General features: G+C 44.8%; 1 protein-coding gene across 6 annotated transcripts in view; it reads left to right on the forward strand.

Moving 5' to 3' along the window:
• Window positions 1-18,205, forward strand: part of LOC139420352 (rho guanine nucleotide exchange factor 4-like) — a 150,956-nt gene that overhangs the window by 30,997 nt on the left and 101,754 nt on the right. For 2 of the 6 annotated variants that reach the window (XM_071170353.1, XM_071170357.1), the window contains exon 1: window positions 4,177-4,328. The exons of the other annotated variants lie outside the window; for them this stretch is intronic. In XM_071170353.1, coding sequence (XP_071026454.1) covers window positions 4,290-4,328 — 39 coding nt within the window. In that variant the 5' untranslated portion in view covers window positions 4,177-4,289. Of the gene's footprint in view, window positions 1-4,176; window positions 4,329-18,205 lie in introns of those variants that run through there. 6 annotated transcript variants of the gene reach the window in all.

The raw sequence follows: 18,205 nt of genomic DNA on the forward strand, positions 1-18,205 counted from the left end.
AGTAGAGTAGGGACATACTGCTCCATATGAAATGATAGTCTGGTCAGCTTACTGAGGTTAGCAAAGTTTTATTGAAGAGTATGAAAATGTATTCTTATTTTGTGTGTGACTGGTGGATGCTGCTGGGTGTGAGTGTGGTGCGGGGAATGAACATTGAAATGCAAACCAAGTTTATGAGAATCGGAGGAAACTCCATACGAGAACTGGCGGAAAGTCCATAAGAAAACTGGAGGAAAATCCATAAGAGAACTGGAGGAAACTCCATACGAGAACTGGCGGAAAGTCCATAAGAGAACTGGAGGAAACTCCATAAGAGAACTGGAGGAAACTCCATACGAGAACTGGCGGAAAGTCCATAAGAGAACTGGAGGAAACTCCATAAGAGAACCGGAGGAAACTCCATACGAGAACTGGCGGAAAGTCCATAAGAAAACTGGAGGAAAATCCATAAGAGAACTGAAGGAAACTCCATAAGAGAACCTGAGTAAACTCCTTTAGAGACCTGAAGGAAACTCCATAAGAGAACCTGAGTAAACTCCATAAGAGAACCTGAGTAAGCTCCATTAGAGACCTGAAGGAAAATCCATAAGAGAACTGGAGGAAACTCCATAAGAGAACCTGAGTAAACTCCATTAGAGACCTGGAGGAAACTCCATAAGAGAACCTGAGTAAACTCCACTAGAGACCTGAAGGAAACTCCATTAGAGACCTGAAGGAAAATCCATAAGAGAATTGGAGGAAACTCCATAAGAGAACTGGAGGAAACTCCATTAGAGAACCGAAGGAAGCTCCATAAGACAATTGGAGGAAACTCCATATCAAGGGGATTTGATTCATTTTAGAAAGTACAATGCATCCAGAAAGTATTCAGACCCCTTGACCTTTTCCACATTGTAATACGTTAGAGCCTTATTCTAAAATGTATTACGTATTTTTCTTTTCATGAATCTACACATAATGTAGGTAGGTACACACAACTCTTACTGACAGTTGTGGCTGCTTTGTGTTGTCTCTACCTCCTTGCCCTTTGTGCTGTTGTCTGTGCCCAGTAATGTTTGTACCATGTTTTGTGCTGCTGCCATGTTGTGCTGCTACCATGTTGTTGTCATGTTGTGTTGCTACCATGTTGTTGTCATGTTGTGTTGCTACCATGCTGTGTTGCTGCAATGTTGTGTTGCTACCATGTTGTTGTCATGTTGTGTTGCTACCATGTTGTTGTCATGTTGTGTTGCTACCATGCTGTGTTGCTGCCATGTTGTGTTGCTACCATGTTGTTGTCATGTTGTGTTGCTACCATGTTGTTGTCATGTTGTGTTGCTACCATGCTGTGTTGCTGCCATGTTGTGTTGCTACCATGTTGTTGTCATGTTGTGTTGCTACCATGCTGTGTTGCTGCCATGTTATGTTGTTGTCTTAGGTCTCTCTTTATGTAGTGTTGTCTCCAAGCCCATGAGGTCGAATGAATTGTCCGTAGAGCCACTCCTCAGTAAAAGGCACATTACAGCAATCTTCGATTTGATTTGGTTCTGTCCTTCAACTGTAATTGTATATTCATGTTAATTATTATATAATGTTTTGTGTTTAAAGTGGACCCCAGGAAGAGTAGCTTCAGCTTTGGCTGTAGCTAATGGGGCAATAATAAAATAAAATTGCAATTACTAATTAGGTTTTTATCTTACATTAGGATGATTACATCCCAAAAACATTCAAATAATGTTTTTGATAACAAAAGCTTATTTTTATCAGATGCATGTTTTTTTTTGTGTGCTCAACATCTGTTACAGCCACCACACAGAACATTCCTCCAAGATTCCTATTAGGTTTCCAGGTAATGTAATAACAAACCTGGGCAGTTTTTGTGTTATTATAACTTTTGAGGCAACCTAATGAATGTTCTGGAACATTCACACAACCAATTTTGTTTTGCTGGTTGGTCCCATTCTGTGTGGTCAAGTGTAGTGACCACATTAAGAACTTGTCCATATGGCCACATGGTGTTCTTGTCCTAACCTGGGATTGGTTACAGTCATGACACAGTGTGACCTTTTATATTTCACAATAACAGGAAAACTGTTCAACCAACCAATGAGAATCACTTCCTGTTATTTCTACCTCTTCTGATGTGTCATCATGGAGGTATGATCCATCCATCCAGATCAGTCATTTAGTCAGATGTTACGATCCACAGCAGCTTAGAAAAAGGCTCAGCCCATTCCCTCAGTTCTAATGGCTGAGCTGTGTAGCCAGGGAAGCTGTGTAGCCAGCACATATCCATTTTATTTCAGTCCTTCTGGGAAGAGGAGCAGGCCAGAGCCAGAGTTGCCTGAGAGAAAAGGCTGAGTCATCATGGCCTACAGCTCCAGCTCCGGGAGGAAATGTACTGTTTTCTTCTGTTACTGCTGGCTCTCAGCTCTATCTGAAATACAGAGCAGCACGGCTGCAGAACCCATTAAATATGCTTTTATTTGACACGGATGATAGGTTCAATTCAGAGTGTGCAGAGACGCATGAGGTGTGGAGGGGGGAGGGAGAGATGGTGGGAGGGAGGGAGGGAGGGAGGGAGGGAGGGAGAGATGGTGGGTGGTAGGGAGGGAGGGATGGTTGGTGGTAGGGAGGGAGGGAGAGATGGTGGGTGGTAGGGAGGGAGGGAGAGATGGTGGGTGGTAGGGAGGGAGGGAGAGATGGTGGGTGGTAGGGAGGGAGGGAGAGATGGTGGGTGGTAGGGAGGGAGGGAGAGATGGTGGGTGGTAGGGAGGGAGGGAGAGAGTGAGAAAGAGAGAGACAGAGAGTGGGGGAGGGAGGGAGGATGGGAGGATGGGAGGGATAGGAGGGAGGATGGGAGGATGGGAGAATGAGGATGAATTGACATGGTGTAATGACGTGTTGACACAGCAGAGGGCGATGTGTATCTATGTTCTGTCATTGTTGCGGGCATTGAGATTAGCCACGATAACACAGGTCTTACAGGTCTGGTTGCATTGAGAACTAATGAAAGCAATATGCCAATGTAGGGACCGTATGAGAAGTCTGTCAATGTATTAAATGAGCACCATTTCATGAAAATCAAAGCCAGTGTTTAGATTTGCTCTTCACCACAGTCCCTAAGTATACCTTCAACATGACCCTTTATAACACACAAATACCTGAAAATGCATGTTTCACGTTGGAACGATTCTCCCAAGTTTGTATCACTCTCCTGTCTCACTCCTCTTAATAACAGCATTCCCCCTGTGCTGTTTTGGCTAGTTCCGTTCCGTTCCGCACGTGCCTGTTCTGTTCCTTTCTGTTGATATACAGTGTTTACATGGCCAGTCTCTGCACTATGTCTGGTATCCTCTATCCCTATCCAGAGTGCCTGGATCGCCACAGCTGGGACTACGTAAAGATGACATGTTAGATGTGTAAATAAAATCTGTTCAAATAGGCTTCTGACCAACTTTGTCTGCCTTAATCATGCTGAAAAAGTGGGGGGGTTGCATGCGGTTGATTAAGCTCTGAGTAATGTTAAAGATATCATTCATCTGTTGATTTACAGGACCAGTAGTGACACTGTACACCTTTGCTGTTGATCTGTACAGCTGGATCTGTTGCTGAAGCAGTTCATGACACCTGTGTTAGAACCAGAACCAGACCTCCTAGAACTCTTAGCTCCTCCTCTAGTGTAAACACTTGGAACACCACTTTTGTGGGCTCTCTGAAAATACTTAAAAACGGCTTGCCTGAAACGATCTCGCTCTCTCTCTTTGGGGTGTCCGAGCCACGTGCGGAAACATTTAGTGAATGTGGGGGAGGTATGCAGTTCTCTCCTAAACACTCGTGAATAACACTAAAGTGTGGACATTAGAGTGTGGACTACAGGCTGCTTGCTTATTGCAGCACAATAACTCCTATGTTAAACACTTCCAGAGTAACACTAGAGTGTATAACTAGACTGGAGGCTATGCTGCTTATTGCTTATTGCAGGCACAAGGCCTCCTATGTTGCCCTGTGGTGATAAGCTCTCATTGTTATGCAACTCCTTAGCAGCATAAGCTTCTGGCATGGCTCCTTCCTTCCCTCCCTTCTTCCCTCGTTCCCTGTCTTTTTTTCTCTCTCTCTCTCTCTCTCCCTTCTCTCCGCTCCCTCCCTGTCCGGCTCTAAGTCTATTTAAAATAGCAACAGGTTAAGTGAGCATGAGGCTAGGAGAGCTGCCAGGAATACAAACCCTGTGCCGGAGCACGGCCTGGGAGTAGAGGAAAAGAGAGGGGGAGAGACGAGGGGTCTCTCTCCTCCACCAGCACAATCTCAAAATGCTGAGTGTTATGTACTTCCTCCGCTCTTTCTTCGAGGTAAGGGATCTTCGCTTTCCTTCTTTGACTCTCTGAGGTAAAGGGAGTACTGTTTTCCTTCTCTTTCTCTCTCTCTCTCTCTATTCCCTGTTTCTTTCTCTTACAGGAACTTTTGTTTTTGTCTCTTAGTTTTGTTCCCACACTGGGAGAGAGAGGGAGTGGACTAGCTAGATTTACTGAGTGCTAATTTCACGTTTGTTGTCATGAGGTGGTTCTCTCTCATGCAGAACTCAACGGCAGACAGAAACTCTTACCTCTGCTGTTAACCGTCAGTGAGCCAGAACAAGATGTCAGTTGTCCTGTTATTGTGTTTGGTTGTTTGGAGTGTCAGGTGACAGGGTCATTGCCAAGATTGAACCACACTGTATGCTCATTTTCCAGTATTGTAAACTTGCCTCTTCTGTGTGAAAAATGTCTTACTGATAATAATGTGAGGGCAGTTTTTTTTATCTACCATTCAGATTGAAATTAGCACCTGGGTTTGCTTTGTAAATGTTTTATCTTCTTGTTAGTGCTCCATAGTTCTTCTAGGTTAAAAAAAAAAAGGTTCTGTGATCTAACTGCTCAGATGTTGATGGCTGGTTGGACCTGGACCATGATGCCTGTTGGATCCTGTCCCTATACACACACACACACACACACACACACACACACACACACACACACACACACACACACACACACACACACACACACACACACACACACACACACACACACACACACAAACAATGGGGCGTCCTGCTTTATTCAGGAGTGAAACGCCTGATGTTCCCCCAGCATGAGGCTGGCGGTAGAGTCAGGAAGAGGAGTCACAGCAGGTAAAGACCAGAGTATTATGAGCTTTACCAGGAGGCTTTGAGGCCGGCTGGTTTCACCTGTTGCTGATTACAACACTTGTCCTGTTCTATCTCCTCCATGGAGACATTGAACTGGTCTGTTGTTTAGATCATTATGGGATTTAGCTCTCTGTGCCTGGGATGCACCTGTTGCCATGGCAACCGGCCAATCAAATGTCAGGGGCAGGTGGCAACCAGCAGATCAAATGTCAGAGGCAGGTCCTTATGCAGGAAACAGGAAGCAGGAATTTGAAGTGTATCTAATTGGTTTAGTGGTGTGGGGGGCTCACTTTGATCATCATAGTCCTGTGGCTCAGTTGGCTAAATGACTAAAAATGTCAATGTGTGGCAAAAACCACTCATATCCAATCCCTCACATTCCTTAGTGGTGACAGACTGGAGAACACCAGCCATACTATAGGGATGTGACAAATGGAACACATTTCTTAACATTTAAACTTTTTTGGGGTGGGGGGTTCTGTTAAAATTATAAGAAAATTTTATTAAGTTTAATGTGAGTTCACAATGCAGCTGCACTGCTGCCAGCAATGGTTTGGGTCTCCCAGTGCATCCCTTTCAGATGGTGAAGCATGGCACATGTACTCCCATTACTGTACCTCAATTCCACCTCACAAAGTTAGCATTTTCTTCTCATGTCACTTCTTAAAGTATTGCCAAGCTGTCGTTTACCTTTCTCTGACATTTTTCCAACTGTTAACGACAATGATTTAGTGGTGGAAAGTCGACTCCAAAAGAATTCCTGAGATTCAGTATTTTTGGAATGAGGAGACTGATTAGCTGCCATACTTCTGAGAACACAAACACTTGCATTTTTCATAGCGAGCTAGCGAGGGATGGAGAGAGAGGGGGGGCACAGTATAGGCAGGTCAGCCACCAGGCAGACAGTCAGGGTGTTTTCACATATAGTCCTCATTAAAATAACCAATGTCAGTCCTCTTTAAAGTGAACTCTGGAGTAAAAAAACAAGTTAGAGAACTTTGTTCTCTTTGTATTCACACTGCCCTTGCATTTGAATGAGAAATCAACTCTTTTGCCAGTTCATGTAACCGATTTTGTGGTCCGAGTCCTCTTTGCATTCACATTGCTATATTTAGAAGAGTACCAATATATTTTTCCAACACTCACTCAATGCACTTTGAGTTTTTTCAAATACAGGACAAGCCATTCAATCAGAATGTGTTTTCAGACAGCTAGATATACCTACTTACATTTTGAAAGCTGATAGATTGCATTTAATTAAAGGATGAGAGATAATACTTGTAAACAGAAGATACTATTAACATGTCAATATTATTGGTAACAGAATAAATAGCAGAAGAAAGACTGTGGAATTGTAGATTATATAATGCTGTAATTGAAAATTGTACACACAATGTAGGCTACTGGCCCTTTAAGAGCTAGAATAGATTTTGATTCTCACCAAATCTGTTGGTGACTTCTCACACTATTCAGACCCCACAATCGAATAAACAGCTGACGATTCTCTCTTTGCCTATAGATTACATATTGCAAGTAAAGAATCTGAACTAAAAACTGTATTTTGGCATTTCTGTGCATCCTTGACAATCACTAATCAATCTCTTAAAACAGCTCATGTTTTTTCTGCGGGCTGCAGTTGCATACTATTGGAATAGAACCGCGGTGCGCATGTCTTGGTAATCTGAATCTCGCAATGTCGTGTCTTGCATTACTCACAAATTCACCAAAGTAGCCTAATGTTCTTCCTCTCGGGTTTTATATAAATTACACAACTTTCCCCAGGTCCAGTTGGGCTATACCACGGAAAACAATATGTTTAGGGTTTTTCTTAATGTTAAGGATCCCAATCTCATTTAAACGTTCACACCCATAAGCCAAACTGATGTCTCGTTGATGTTGAATGTTCTAGTACCGTTGGTGAAAAGTTGACAAATACCCTGGGAGTTTACCACAATATGATCTCAAGACACAAGCAGTGTTATTTACGGTACAGTAAATCAATCTAAGAGATAAACAAAGACCGAGTCCTCTAAATATCCTGGCTGTTCGTATAGAGGAGGCCTGGCCCAGACAGTACAGTAGAAACACGTGTTTTAGTAGTGATTCAGTCCAGAGGTATGTAAGTGGACCTCAGAGTTGGATTCCAGTGTGTGATCCCACCCTCTGACTGGGTCCTCTCTATTGCTCTATCTCTCTATATCACCATACTGCTACTAATAAGGCTGCTGCTACCAGTTCTGTCCTCATCCATACTGCTACTAATACTGCTGCTGCTACCAGTTCTGTTCTCATCCATACTACTACTAATACTACTGCTGCTACCAGTTCTGTCCTCATCCATACTGCTACTAATACTGCTGCTGCTACCAGTTCTGTCCTCATCCATACTGCTACTAATACTGCTGCTGCTACCAGTTCTGTTCTCATCCATACTACTACTAATACTACTGCTGCTACCAGTTCTGTCCTCATCCATACTGCTACTAATACTGCTGCTGCTACCAGTTCTGTCCTTATCCATACTGCTACTAATACTGCTGCTGCTACCAGTTCTGTCCTTATCCATACTGCTACGAATACTGCTGCTGCTACCAGTTCTGTTCTCATCCATACTGCTACTAATACTACTGCTGATACCAGTTCGGTCCTCATCCATACTGCTACTAATACTACTGCTGCTACCAGTTCTGTCCTCATCCATACTGCTACTAATACTGCTGCTGCTACCAGTTCTGTCCTCATCCATACTACTACTAATACTGCTGCTGCTACCAGTTCTGTTCTCACCCATACTGCTACTAATACTACTGCTGCTACCAGTTCTGTCCTCATCCATACTGCTACTAATACTACTGCTGCTACCAGTTCTGTCCTCATCCATACTGCTACTAATACTGCTGCTGCTACCAGTTCTGTCCTTATCCATACTGCTACGAATACTGCTGCTGCTACCAGTTCTGTTCTCATCCATACTGCTACTAATACTGCTGCTGCTACCAGTTCTGTCCTTATCCATACTGCTACTAATACTGCTGCTGCTACCAGTTCTGTTCTCATCCATACTGCTACTAATACTACTGCTGCTACCAGTTCGGTCCTCATCCATACTGCTACTAATACTACTGCTGCTACCAGTTCTGTCCTCATCCATACTGCTACTAATACTGCTGCTGCTACCAGTTCTGTCCTCATCCATACTACTACTAATACTGCTGCTGCTACCAGTTCTGTTCTCACCCATACTGCTACTAATACTACTGCTGCTACCAGTTCTGTCCTCATCCATACTGCTACTAATACTACTGCTGCTACCAGTTCTGTCCTCATCCATACTGCTACTAATACTACTGCTGCTACCAGTTCTGTCCTCATTCATACTGCTACTAATACTGCTGCTGCTACTAGTTCTGTCCTCATCCATACTGCTACTAATACTACTGATGCTACCAGTTCTGTCCTCATCCATACTGCTACTAATACTACTGCTGCTACTAGTTCTGTCCTCATCCATACTGCTACTAATACTACTGCTGCTACCAGTTCTGTCCTCATCCATACTGCTACTAATACTACTGCTGCTACCAGTTCTGTCCTCATACATACTGCTACTAATACTGCTGCTGCTACTAGTTCTGTCCTCATCCATACTGCTACTAATACTGCTGCTGCTACTAGTTCTGTCCTCATCCATACTGCTACTAATACTACTGCTGCTACCAGTTCTGTCCTCATCCATACTGCTACTAATACTGCTGCTGCTACTAGTTCTGTCCTCATCCATACTGCTACTAATACTGCTGCTGCTACTAGTTCTGTCCTCATCCATTCTGCTACTAATACTACTGCTGCTACCAGTTCTGTTCTCATCCATACTGCTACTAATACTGCTGCTGCTACCAGTTCTGTCCTCATCCATACTGCTACTAATACTACTGCTGCTACCAGTTCTGTCCTCATCCATACTGCTACTAATACTACTGCTGCTACCAGTTCTGTTCTCATCCATACTGCTACTAATACTACTGCTGCTACCAGTTCTGTCCTCATCCATACTGCTACTAATACTACTGCTGCTACCAGTTCTGTTCTCATCCATACTGCTACTAATACTGCTGCTGCTACTAGTTCTGTCCTCATCCATTCTGCTACTAATACTACTGCTGCTACCAGTTCTGTCCTCATCCATACTGCTACTAATACTGCTGCTGCAGTTGTTGCTTCTACTGCTGCTACTAAAAATACAGATGTTTCTAGAGTGATTTTTATTGTTGTGATTCTTGTGTTGCAACTAGAATAGTTGTTGTGTGAGAGAATGTGTTTGGATTCATGTTGGTCATAATACGATGTGTCTACAGACGTTGCCAACCAAAAGGAAACTTGACCAAATATTTCATAAGATGTTTTTTTTAGATGCTGGGAAGAATGTTGTTTTCATCAGCTTGCCTGTGAACATTGAATCAGACACCAGTATCCATTGGGTACTGCAGGTTCTTGATGAGGATGTGGACAGTTGTTCCACACTAACCCTGTATGAGACAGCAATATGTTAAGCGGGGTAGCAAGGTTACTAACAAGGATATGACACTTCTGCAGCTGTTGTCAGGAGACTCGGCTGACACTTTGTGTTTCTTCACTGCCCTTTGTACAGTATATACTATTGGTATAACATTGACTTATCTTGGGCCCTACTGGTCCTGCCAGTGTTGTCCTATGGAGCACACTGTGTACTGAATGGAGTTTTACTCTGGTATCAGAGAGTGGTGGGGTATTGATCTAGACACAACACAGGTACAGAGAGTGGTGGGGTATTGTTCTAGACACAACACAGGTACAGAGAGTGGTGGGGTATTGATCTAGACACAACACAGGTACAGAGAGTGGTGGGGTATTGTTCTAGACACAACACAGGTACAGAGAGTGGTGGGTATTGATCTAGACACAACACAGGTACAGAGAGTGGTGGGGTATTGTTCTAGACACAACACAGGTACAGAGTGGTGGGGTATTGATCTAGACACAACACAGGTACAGAGAGTGGTGGGGTATTGATCTAGACACAACACAGGTACAGAGAGTGGTGGGGTATTGATCTAGACACAACACAGGTATCAGAGAGTGGTGGGTATTGATCTAGACACAACACAGGTACAGAGAGTGATGGGGTATTGATCTAGACACAACACAGGTACAGAGAGTGGTGGGGTATTGATCTAAACACAACACAGGTACAGAGAGTGATGGGGTATTGATCTAGACAACACAGGTATCAGAGAGTGGTGGGGTATTGATCTAGACAACACAGGTTTTAGAGAGTGGTGGAGTATTGATCTAGACACAACACAGGTACAGAGAGTGGTGGGGTATTGTTCTAGACACAACACATGTATCAGAGAGTGGTGGGGTTTTGATCTAGACACAACACAGGTACAGAGAGTGATGGGGTATTGATCTAGACAACACAGGTATCAGAGAGTGGTGGGGTATTGTTCTAGACACAACACATGTACAGAGAGTGATGGGGTATTGATCTAGACACAACACAGGTACAGAGAGTGGTGGGGTATTGATCTAAACACAACGCAGGTTTTAGAGAGTGGTGGGGTATTGATCTAAACACAACACAGGTACAGAGTGGTGGGGTATTGATCTAGACACAACACAGGTACAGAGAGTGGTGGGGTATTGATCTAAACACAACACAGGTTTTAGAGAGTGGTGGGTATTGATCTAGACAACACAGGTTTTAGAGAGTGGTGGGGTATTGATCTAAACACAACACAGGTACAGAGTGGTGGGGTATTGATCTAGACACAACACAGGTACAGAGAGTGGTGGGGTATTGATCTAGACACAACACAGGTACAGAGAGTGGTGGGGTATTGATCTAGACACAACACAGGTACAGAGAGTGGTGGGGTATTGATCTAAACACAACACAGGTACAGAGAGTGGTGGGGTATTGATCTAGACACAACACAGGTACAGAGAGTGGTGGGGGTATTGATCTAGACACAACACAGATATCAGAGAGTGGTGGGGTATTGTTCTAGACACAACACAGGTACAGAGAGTGGTGGGGTATTGATCTAGACACAACACAGGTATCAGAGAGTGGTGGGGTATTGTTCTAGACACAACACAGGTACAGAGAGTGGTGGGGTATTGATCTAGACACAACACAGGTACAGAGAGTGGTGGGGTATTGTTCTAGACACAACACAGGTATCAGAGAGTGATGGGGTATTGATCTAGACACAACACAGGTACAGAGAGTGGTGGGGTATTGATCTAAACACAACACAGGTACAGAGAGTGGTGGGTATTGATCTAGACACAACACAGGTACAGAGAGTGGTGGGTATTGATCTAGACATAACACAGGTATCAGAGAGTGGTGGGTATTGATCTAGACACAACACAGGTATCAGAGAGTGGTGGGGTATTGATCTAGACACAACACAGGTACAGAGAGTGGTGGGTATTGATCTAGACACAACACAGGTACAGAGAGTGGTGGGGTATTGATCTAGACACAACACAGGTACAGAGAGTGGTGGGGTATTGTTCTAGACACAACACAGGTACAGAGAGTGGTGGGGTATTGATCTAGACACAACACAGGTATCAGAGAGTGGTGGGGTATTGATCTAGACACAACACAGGTACAGAGAGTGGTGGGGTATTGATCTAGACACAACACAGGTACAGAGAGTGGTGGGGTATTGATCTAGACACAACACAGGTATCAGAGAGTGGTGGGGTATTGATCTAGACACAACACAGGTACAGAGAGTGGTGGGGTATTGATCTAGACACAACACAGGTACAGAGAGTGGTGAGGTATTGATCTAAACACAACGCAGGTTTTAGAGAGTGGTGGGGTATTGATCTAAACACAACACAGGTACAGAGTGGTGGGGTATTGATCTAGACACAACACAGGTACAGAGAGTGGTGGGGTATTGATCTAAACACAACACAGGTTTTAGAGAGTGGTGGGTATTGATCTAGACAACACAGGTTTTAGAGAGTGGCGGGGTATTGATCTAAACACAACACAGGTACAGAGTGGTGGGGTATTGATCTAGACACAACACAGGTACAGAGAGTGGTGGGGTATTGATCTAGACACAACACAGGTACAGAGAGTGGTGGGGTATTGATCTAGACACAACACAGGTACAGAGAGTGGTGGGGTATTGATCTAAACACAACACAGGTACAGAGAGTGGTGGGGTATTGATCTAGACACAACACAGGTACAGAGAGTGGTGGGGTATTGATCTAGACACAACACAGATATCAGAGAGTGGTGGGGTATTGATCTAGACACAACACAGGTACAGAGAGTGGTGGGGTATTGATCTAGACACAACACAGGTATCAGAGAGTGGTGGGGTATTGATCTAGACACAACACAGGTACAGAGAGTGGTGGGGTATTGATCTAAACACAACACAGGTACAGAGAGTGATGGGGTATTGATCTAGACAACACAGGTATCAGAGAGTGGTGGGGTATTGATCTAGACACAACACAGGTACAGAGAGTGGTGGGGTATTGATCTAGACAACACAGGTATCAGAGAGTGGTGGGGTATTTATCTAGACAACACAGGTTTTAGAGAGTGGTGGAGTATTGATCTAGACACAACACAGGTACAGAGAGTGGTGGGGTATTGTTCTAGACACAACACATGTATCAGAGAGTGGTGGGGTTTTGATCTAGACACAACACAGGTACAGAGAGTGATGGGGTATTGTTCTAGACACAACACAGGTATCAGAGAGTGGTGGGGTATTGATCTAGACACAACACAGGTATCAGAGAGTGGTGGGGTATTGATCTAGACACAACACAGGTACAGAGAGTGGTGGGGTATTGATCTAGACACAACACAGGTACAGAGAGTGGTGGGGTATTGATCTAGACACAACACAGGTATCAGAGAGTGGTGGGGTATTGATCTAGACACAACACAGGTACAGAGAGTGGTGGGGTATTGATCTAGACACAACACAGGTACAGAGAGTGGTGGGGTATTGATCTAAACACAACGCAGGTTTTAGAGAGTGGTGGGGTATTGATCTAAACACAACACAGGTACAGAGTGGTGGGTTATTGATCTAGACACAACACAGGTACAGAGAGTGGTGGGGTATTGATCTAAACACAACACAGGTTTTAGAGAGTGGTGGGTATTGATCTAGACAACACAGGTTTTAGAGAGTGGTGGGGTATTGATCTAAACACAACACAGGTACAGAGTGGTGGGTATTGATCTAGACACAACACAGGTACAGAGAGTGGTGGGGTATTGATCTAGACACAACACAGGTACAGAGAGTGGTGGGGTATTGATCTAGACACAACACAGGTACAGAGAGTGGTGGGGTATTGATCTAAACACAACACAGGTACAGAGAGTGGTGGGGTATTGATCTAGACACAACACAGGTACAGAGAGTGGTGGGGTATTGATCTAGACACAACACAGATATCAGAGAGTGGTGGGGTATTGTTCTAGACACAACACAGGTACAGAGAGTGGTGGGGTATTGATCTAGACACAACACAGGTATCAGAGAGTGGTGGGGTATTGTTCTAGACACAACACAGGTACAGAGAGTGGTGGGGTATTGATCTAGACACAACACAGGTACAGAGAGTGGTGGGGTATTGATCTAGACACAACACAGGTACAGAGAGTGGTGGGGTATTGATCTAAACACAACACAGGTATCAGAGAGTGGTGGGGTATTGATCTAGACACAACACAGGTACAGAGAGTGGTGGGGAATTGATCTAAACACAACACAGGTACAGAGAGTGATGGGGTATTGATCTAGACAACACAGGTACAGAGATTGGTGGGGTATTGATCTAGACAACACAGGTTTTAGAGAGTGGTGGGGTATTGATCTAGACACAACATCGGTATCAAAGTGAATGATAATGAGGTTTAGTATGAGTTCCAACTGGTTCCTCTTCCTGTCGGGGAGGAATTCACACAGTTTAATGTCACTGGTCTGTAGTTGCAGTCTTTTTTTGGTGTACTTTTTACACCTTTTTCGTGATATTCAATTTGTAGTTACAGTCTTGTCCCATCGCTGCAACTCCCACGTGGACTCGTGAGAGGCAAAGGTTGAGAACTGTGCGTCCACCGAAACACGACCCTGTCAAGCCGCACTGCTTCTTGACACCCTGCTCACTAAACCCGGAAGCCAGCCGCCCCAGTGTGTCGGAGGAAACACTGTCCATCTGGCAACTGTTTCAGCATGCATATGCGCACAGCCCACCGCAAGAGTCACTTTAGCGCGATGGGACATGGACATCCCGGCCGGCCAAACCCTCCCCTAACCCGGATGACACCGGGCTAATTGTGCGCCGCCTCATGGGTCTTCCGGTTGCACCCAGCTCGAACCCGGATCTGTAGTGACGCCTCTCTGCGATGCAGTGCCTTAGGCCACTGCGCCACTCTGGAGGCCCTGGAGTTTCAGTCTTAGTCAAGACCTGGCAAGGCCTGGTTTGCATGACCTTGTCCTTGAAGTTCTATCTGTGTGTGTGTGTGTGTGTGTGTGTATGTGTGTGTGTGTGTGTGTGTGTGTGTGTGTGTGTGTGTGTGTGTGTGTGTGTGTGTGAGAAAGATGTGTTTGTTCAGAATGTCATATAGGTGGGCACTGGGTGCTGCACTGGGCATGCTGACTGGCAGTTAATGGAGTGGCATGTGACTGGCCAGGTTGGAAGCTGACTGACCCTGGCATTACTGTTGGCATTGTCCTCTCTCACATCCCACCCAGATAATGGATTGGGACTGTCTACTCTCATTCACACACCACTTCTCCTCTTCACCCAAAAGTCACGCTAGGTTGTCTTTAGGGAGTCATGCTTCCTCTGGTCTGCCTGTCTTTAGAAGGACCATTTACTAGCAGGGTATGAACTTATAACCTCTGACCCCTGACTTTTGGAAGCTGACCCTAACTTCCATACACTATTGAAAGAACGCTGGGAATTATTTTGACATGCAGAACACTCTTTAGTCAACCCAAATTACACTGGTGTAAACATAAAGAATTGAACCTGGCATGTGAGTGTGTGATCCTGAGCCATTGTCAAGAACAAAGCCCTCGGCCTAGAAAGAATATCCCAGTGTTTGTCAGTCGGGACTGGGGTGATGCTGATACTGAATGATGGTGACATGTTGGTGTGGAATAGATCATATGAGACTGAGCCGTGTGTTGGTCTTAGTGGTGTGGTATGTCTAGCTACAGGCTGTGTCTGTCTGTGTCGCTAAGCCCAGTGGTGTCTATGTGTGAGAAATGGCTTTGAAAAAAGAAATCAGGCAGCCATGAGACCATGCAGAGATAGAGGGCAGGGCTCTTCATGTAAAAATGGAAACAAGCGTTTAAGAGGTAATGGGACATAATAAGTGGACACTCCCTGGTATAGTGAAGGTCTGTGTTTCCCTACAGCTATGCTGCAAAGCAGAAAGTTAGTATTACACTGAACTGACTAAACATTTTGAATGTGTGTGTTTGTGTGTGTGTGTGTGTGTGTGTGTGTGTGTGTGTGTGTGTGTGTGTGTGTGCGCGTGTGTGTGTGTGTTTATTGTGTGTGCGCGTAGGTGTGTGTGTTTATGTGTGTGCGCGTAGGTGTGTGCGTGCCTCCAGGGATACAGGGCAGGGTTCCCCCAGACTCACACTGGCCTGATAGACAGCTTGGTTGTCATGGCGTCCATTCAACATAGCATATCACTCAATGACACAATGCAATGCAGCTTTATTAAACAAAGGAGTTCCTTCTATGTCAAGGTTGTGTTATTATTAATGAAAGTCTAGATCTACTCTGGGCCTTTGTGACTTCAAACCAACATGTTTAAGCCTCTATTGTTAACCAAGAGAAAGCTCATTAAGATGGCTGTGGTATGAGAAACTCCCCCCCGGCCCCAGGCAGGGTGTCTCCTTGTAACCCACTCCATGGCTCTGAGCTGACCTGGGTTGAGCTGTCTACACTTGGACGCTGTTCTGGGACCAGTGGGAGTCTGGGTCTGGGATGTCTACTCTTTGAGATATATGGTTCTGTCTCAATTGGCACCCTATTCCCTATATACAGTAGTGCACTACATCTTAAACCAGGGGCCATCTGGCTCTGGTCAAAAGTAGTTCACTACATAGGGAATAGGGTGCCATTTTCGGATGCACACTGTCTACCTACATCCTCCCAAAGGCCAGTGGTTTGGGCCTAGCTGGCTGGAGGCAATGAGTGGCACTGTGGGTGAGGTTAGGGTTTGGCTGGGGTAGGCCGTCATTATAAAGAAGAATTTGTTCTTAACTGACTAGCCTAGTTAAATAAAGGTTCAATAAAATAAATAAATAGAAATGAACCCTACTCCACAACTCTGTACTTCTGATACACCAGAACCAGCTTTTCCAATCTGAACAGATCCAGCTGTTCATCTAGTGTTTCACAGTTTCTTTATCTGTTGGTTTTAAAGTACACATCCTCTCCTCGTTCCCCTTAATGAACCAACAGTGCTTTCAGGACCACTGTTAATGCATTTAAAAGCCTGGAGATGTACTTAGAATGGGGGTTTATTGTGTGGTCTCTGGACAGAAGTGTTATTTACAGTGCAGGGTTGCAGGCATGGAGAGTAAGTGGGTTAGTTTTAGCCCTCTAGGGAGTATTAAAGAGATTTTCCAGAACTTTTGTACAATTTAGCCAGTAGTTTTGAAAGTAGCGCTCAAGAGCCAAAACGGGTCCCAGAAAATGCCTCTGTAGCATGTGCCCAAAGAGAGTAAAAAATGTTGGGTTCACCCCGCAGCCTCATTGAGCAATACTGGGCCGACCTGATCCCGCCTCCCACTTTAACCTTGCAACCTCATTGGACGTCATTCCATCTGCCAGTCAACATTGTCCATCAGCTTTGGTTGTTGCAGGCCAGTTCCCGACTTCCCGTATTTGCATTCCTGTTCTCATCAGACTACTATGGAAAACGAGCAAGCGATTGTGATAATGTAATTTTACTCCTTGAATGTCGTCTATTGATTATATATAGCATTCACCTACGTAATGAATGATGATCACTGGCAGTCAACTACCCCATATCATGGAATACCTGTGTGAACGTTTATAAGAACACACATTCACCACATGACAGGAACGAGCACTCATCCCACTTGCTTCATAGCACACATTCACCCCATGACATGAACGAGCACTCATCCCACTTGCTTCAGAACACACATTCACCCCATGACAGGAACGAGCACTCATCCCACTTGCTTCATAGCACACATTCACCCCATGGCAGGAACGGGCACTCATCTTACTTGCTTCAGAGCACACATTCACCCCATGACAGGAACGAGCACTCATCCCACTTGCTTCATAGCACACATTCACCCCATGACAGGAACGGGCACTCATCCCACTTGCTTCAGAGCACACATTCACCCCATGACAGGAACGGGCACTCATCCCACTTGCTTCAGAGCACACATTCACCCCATGACAGGAACGGTCACTCATCCCACTTGCTTCAGAGCACACATTCACCTCATGACAGGAACGGGCACTCATCCCACTTGCTTCATAGCACACATTCACCCCATGACAGGAACGGGCACTCATGCACTAAATGATGGCAGGTTAGAATGTAGGGATTCTGTGATTTTTCACGCTGGGAGAGGACTGTAGATCGTTTATTATGTAGTAGCCATACATTGACTCGTCAAGTCCAAAACGAGAGGTTGAATTCTATTTATTTTTTCAATCCTCCGGAATACCTCTTGAAGGGCTTGGAGCTACGGGGCTATGTCTCTGTGCCTGCGTTTTCAGGTCATCTGCATGGTGTGTTCTTGGCATACACACACATGGTACTGATATGGGGGCATAGTCTAGATGTGGCACACACAATCAAAACAACACTCATGTTGGAAATGTCAGCTATGTTTGTGACCTATTAGCTGTGACAGTGACTGTGCCTAATAGTTCCTAACTGAAAACATGAACGTTAACATTCAGCGATGAGAGAGAGTA

This window comes from Oncorhynchus clarkii, chromosome 11, assembly GCF_045791955.1.
Source record: "Oncorhynchus clarkii lewisi isolate Uvic-CL-2024 chromosome 11, UVic_Ocla_1.0, whole genome shotgun sequence".
Taxonomy (NCBI): domain Eukaryota; kingdom Metazoa; phylum Chordata; class Actinopteri; order Salmoniformes; family Salmonidae; genus Oncorhynchus; species Oncorhynchus clarkii.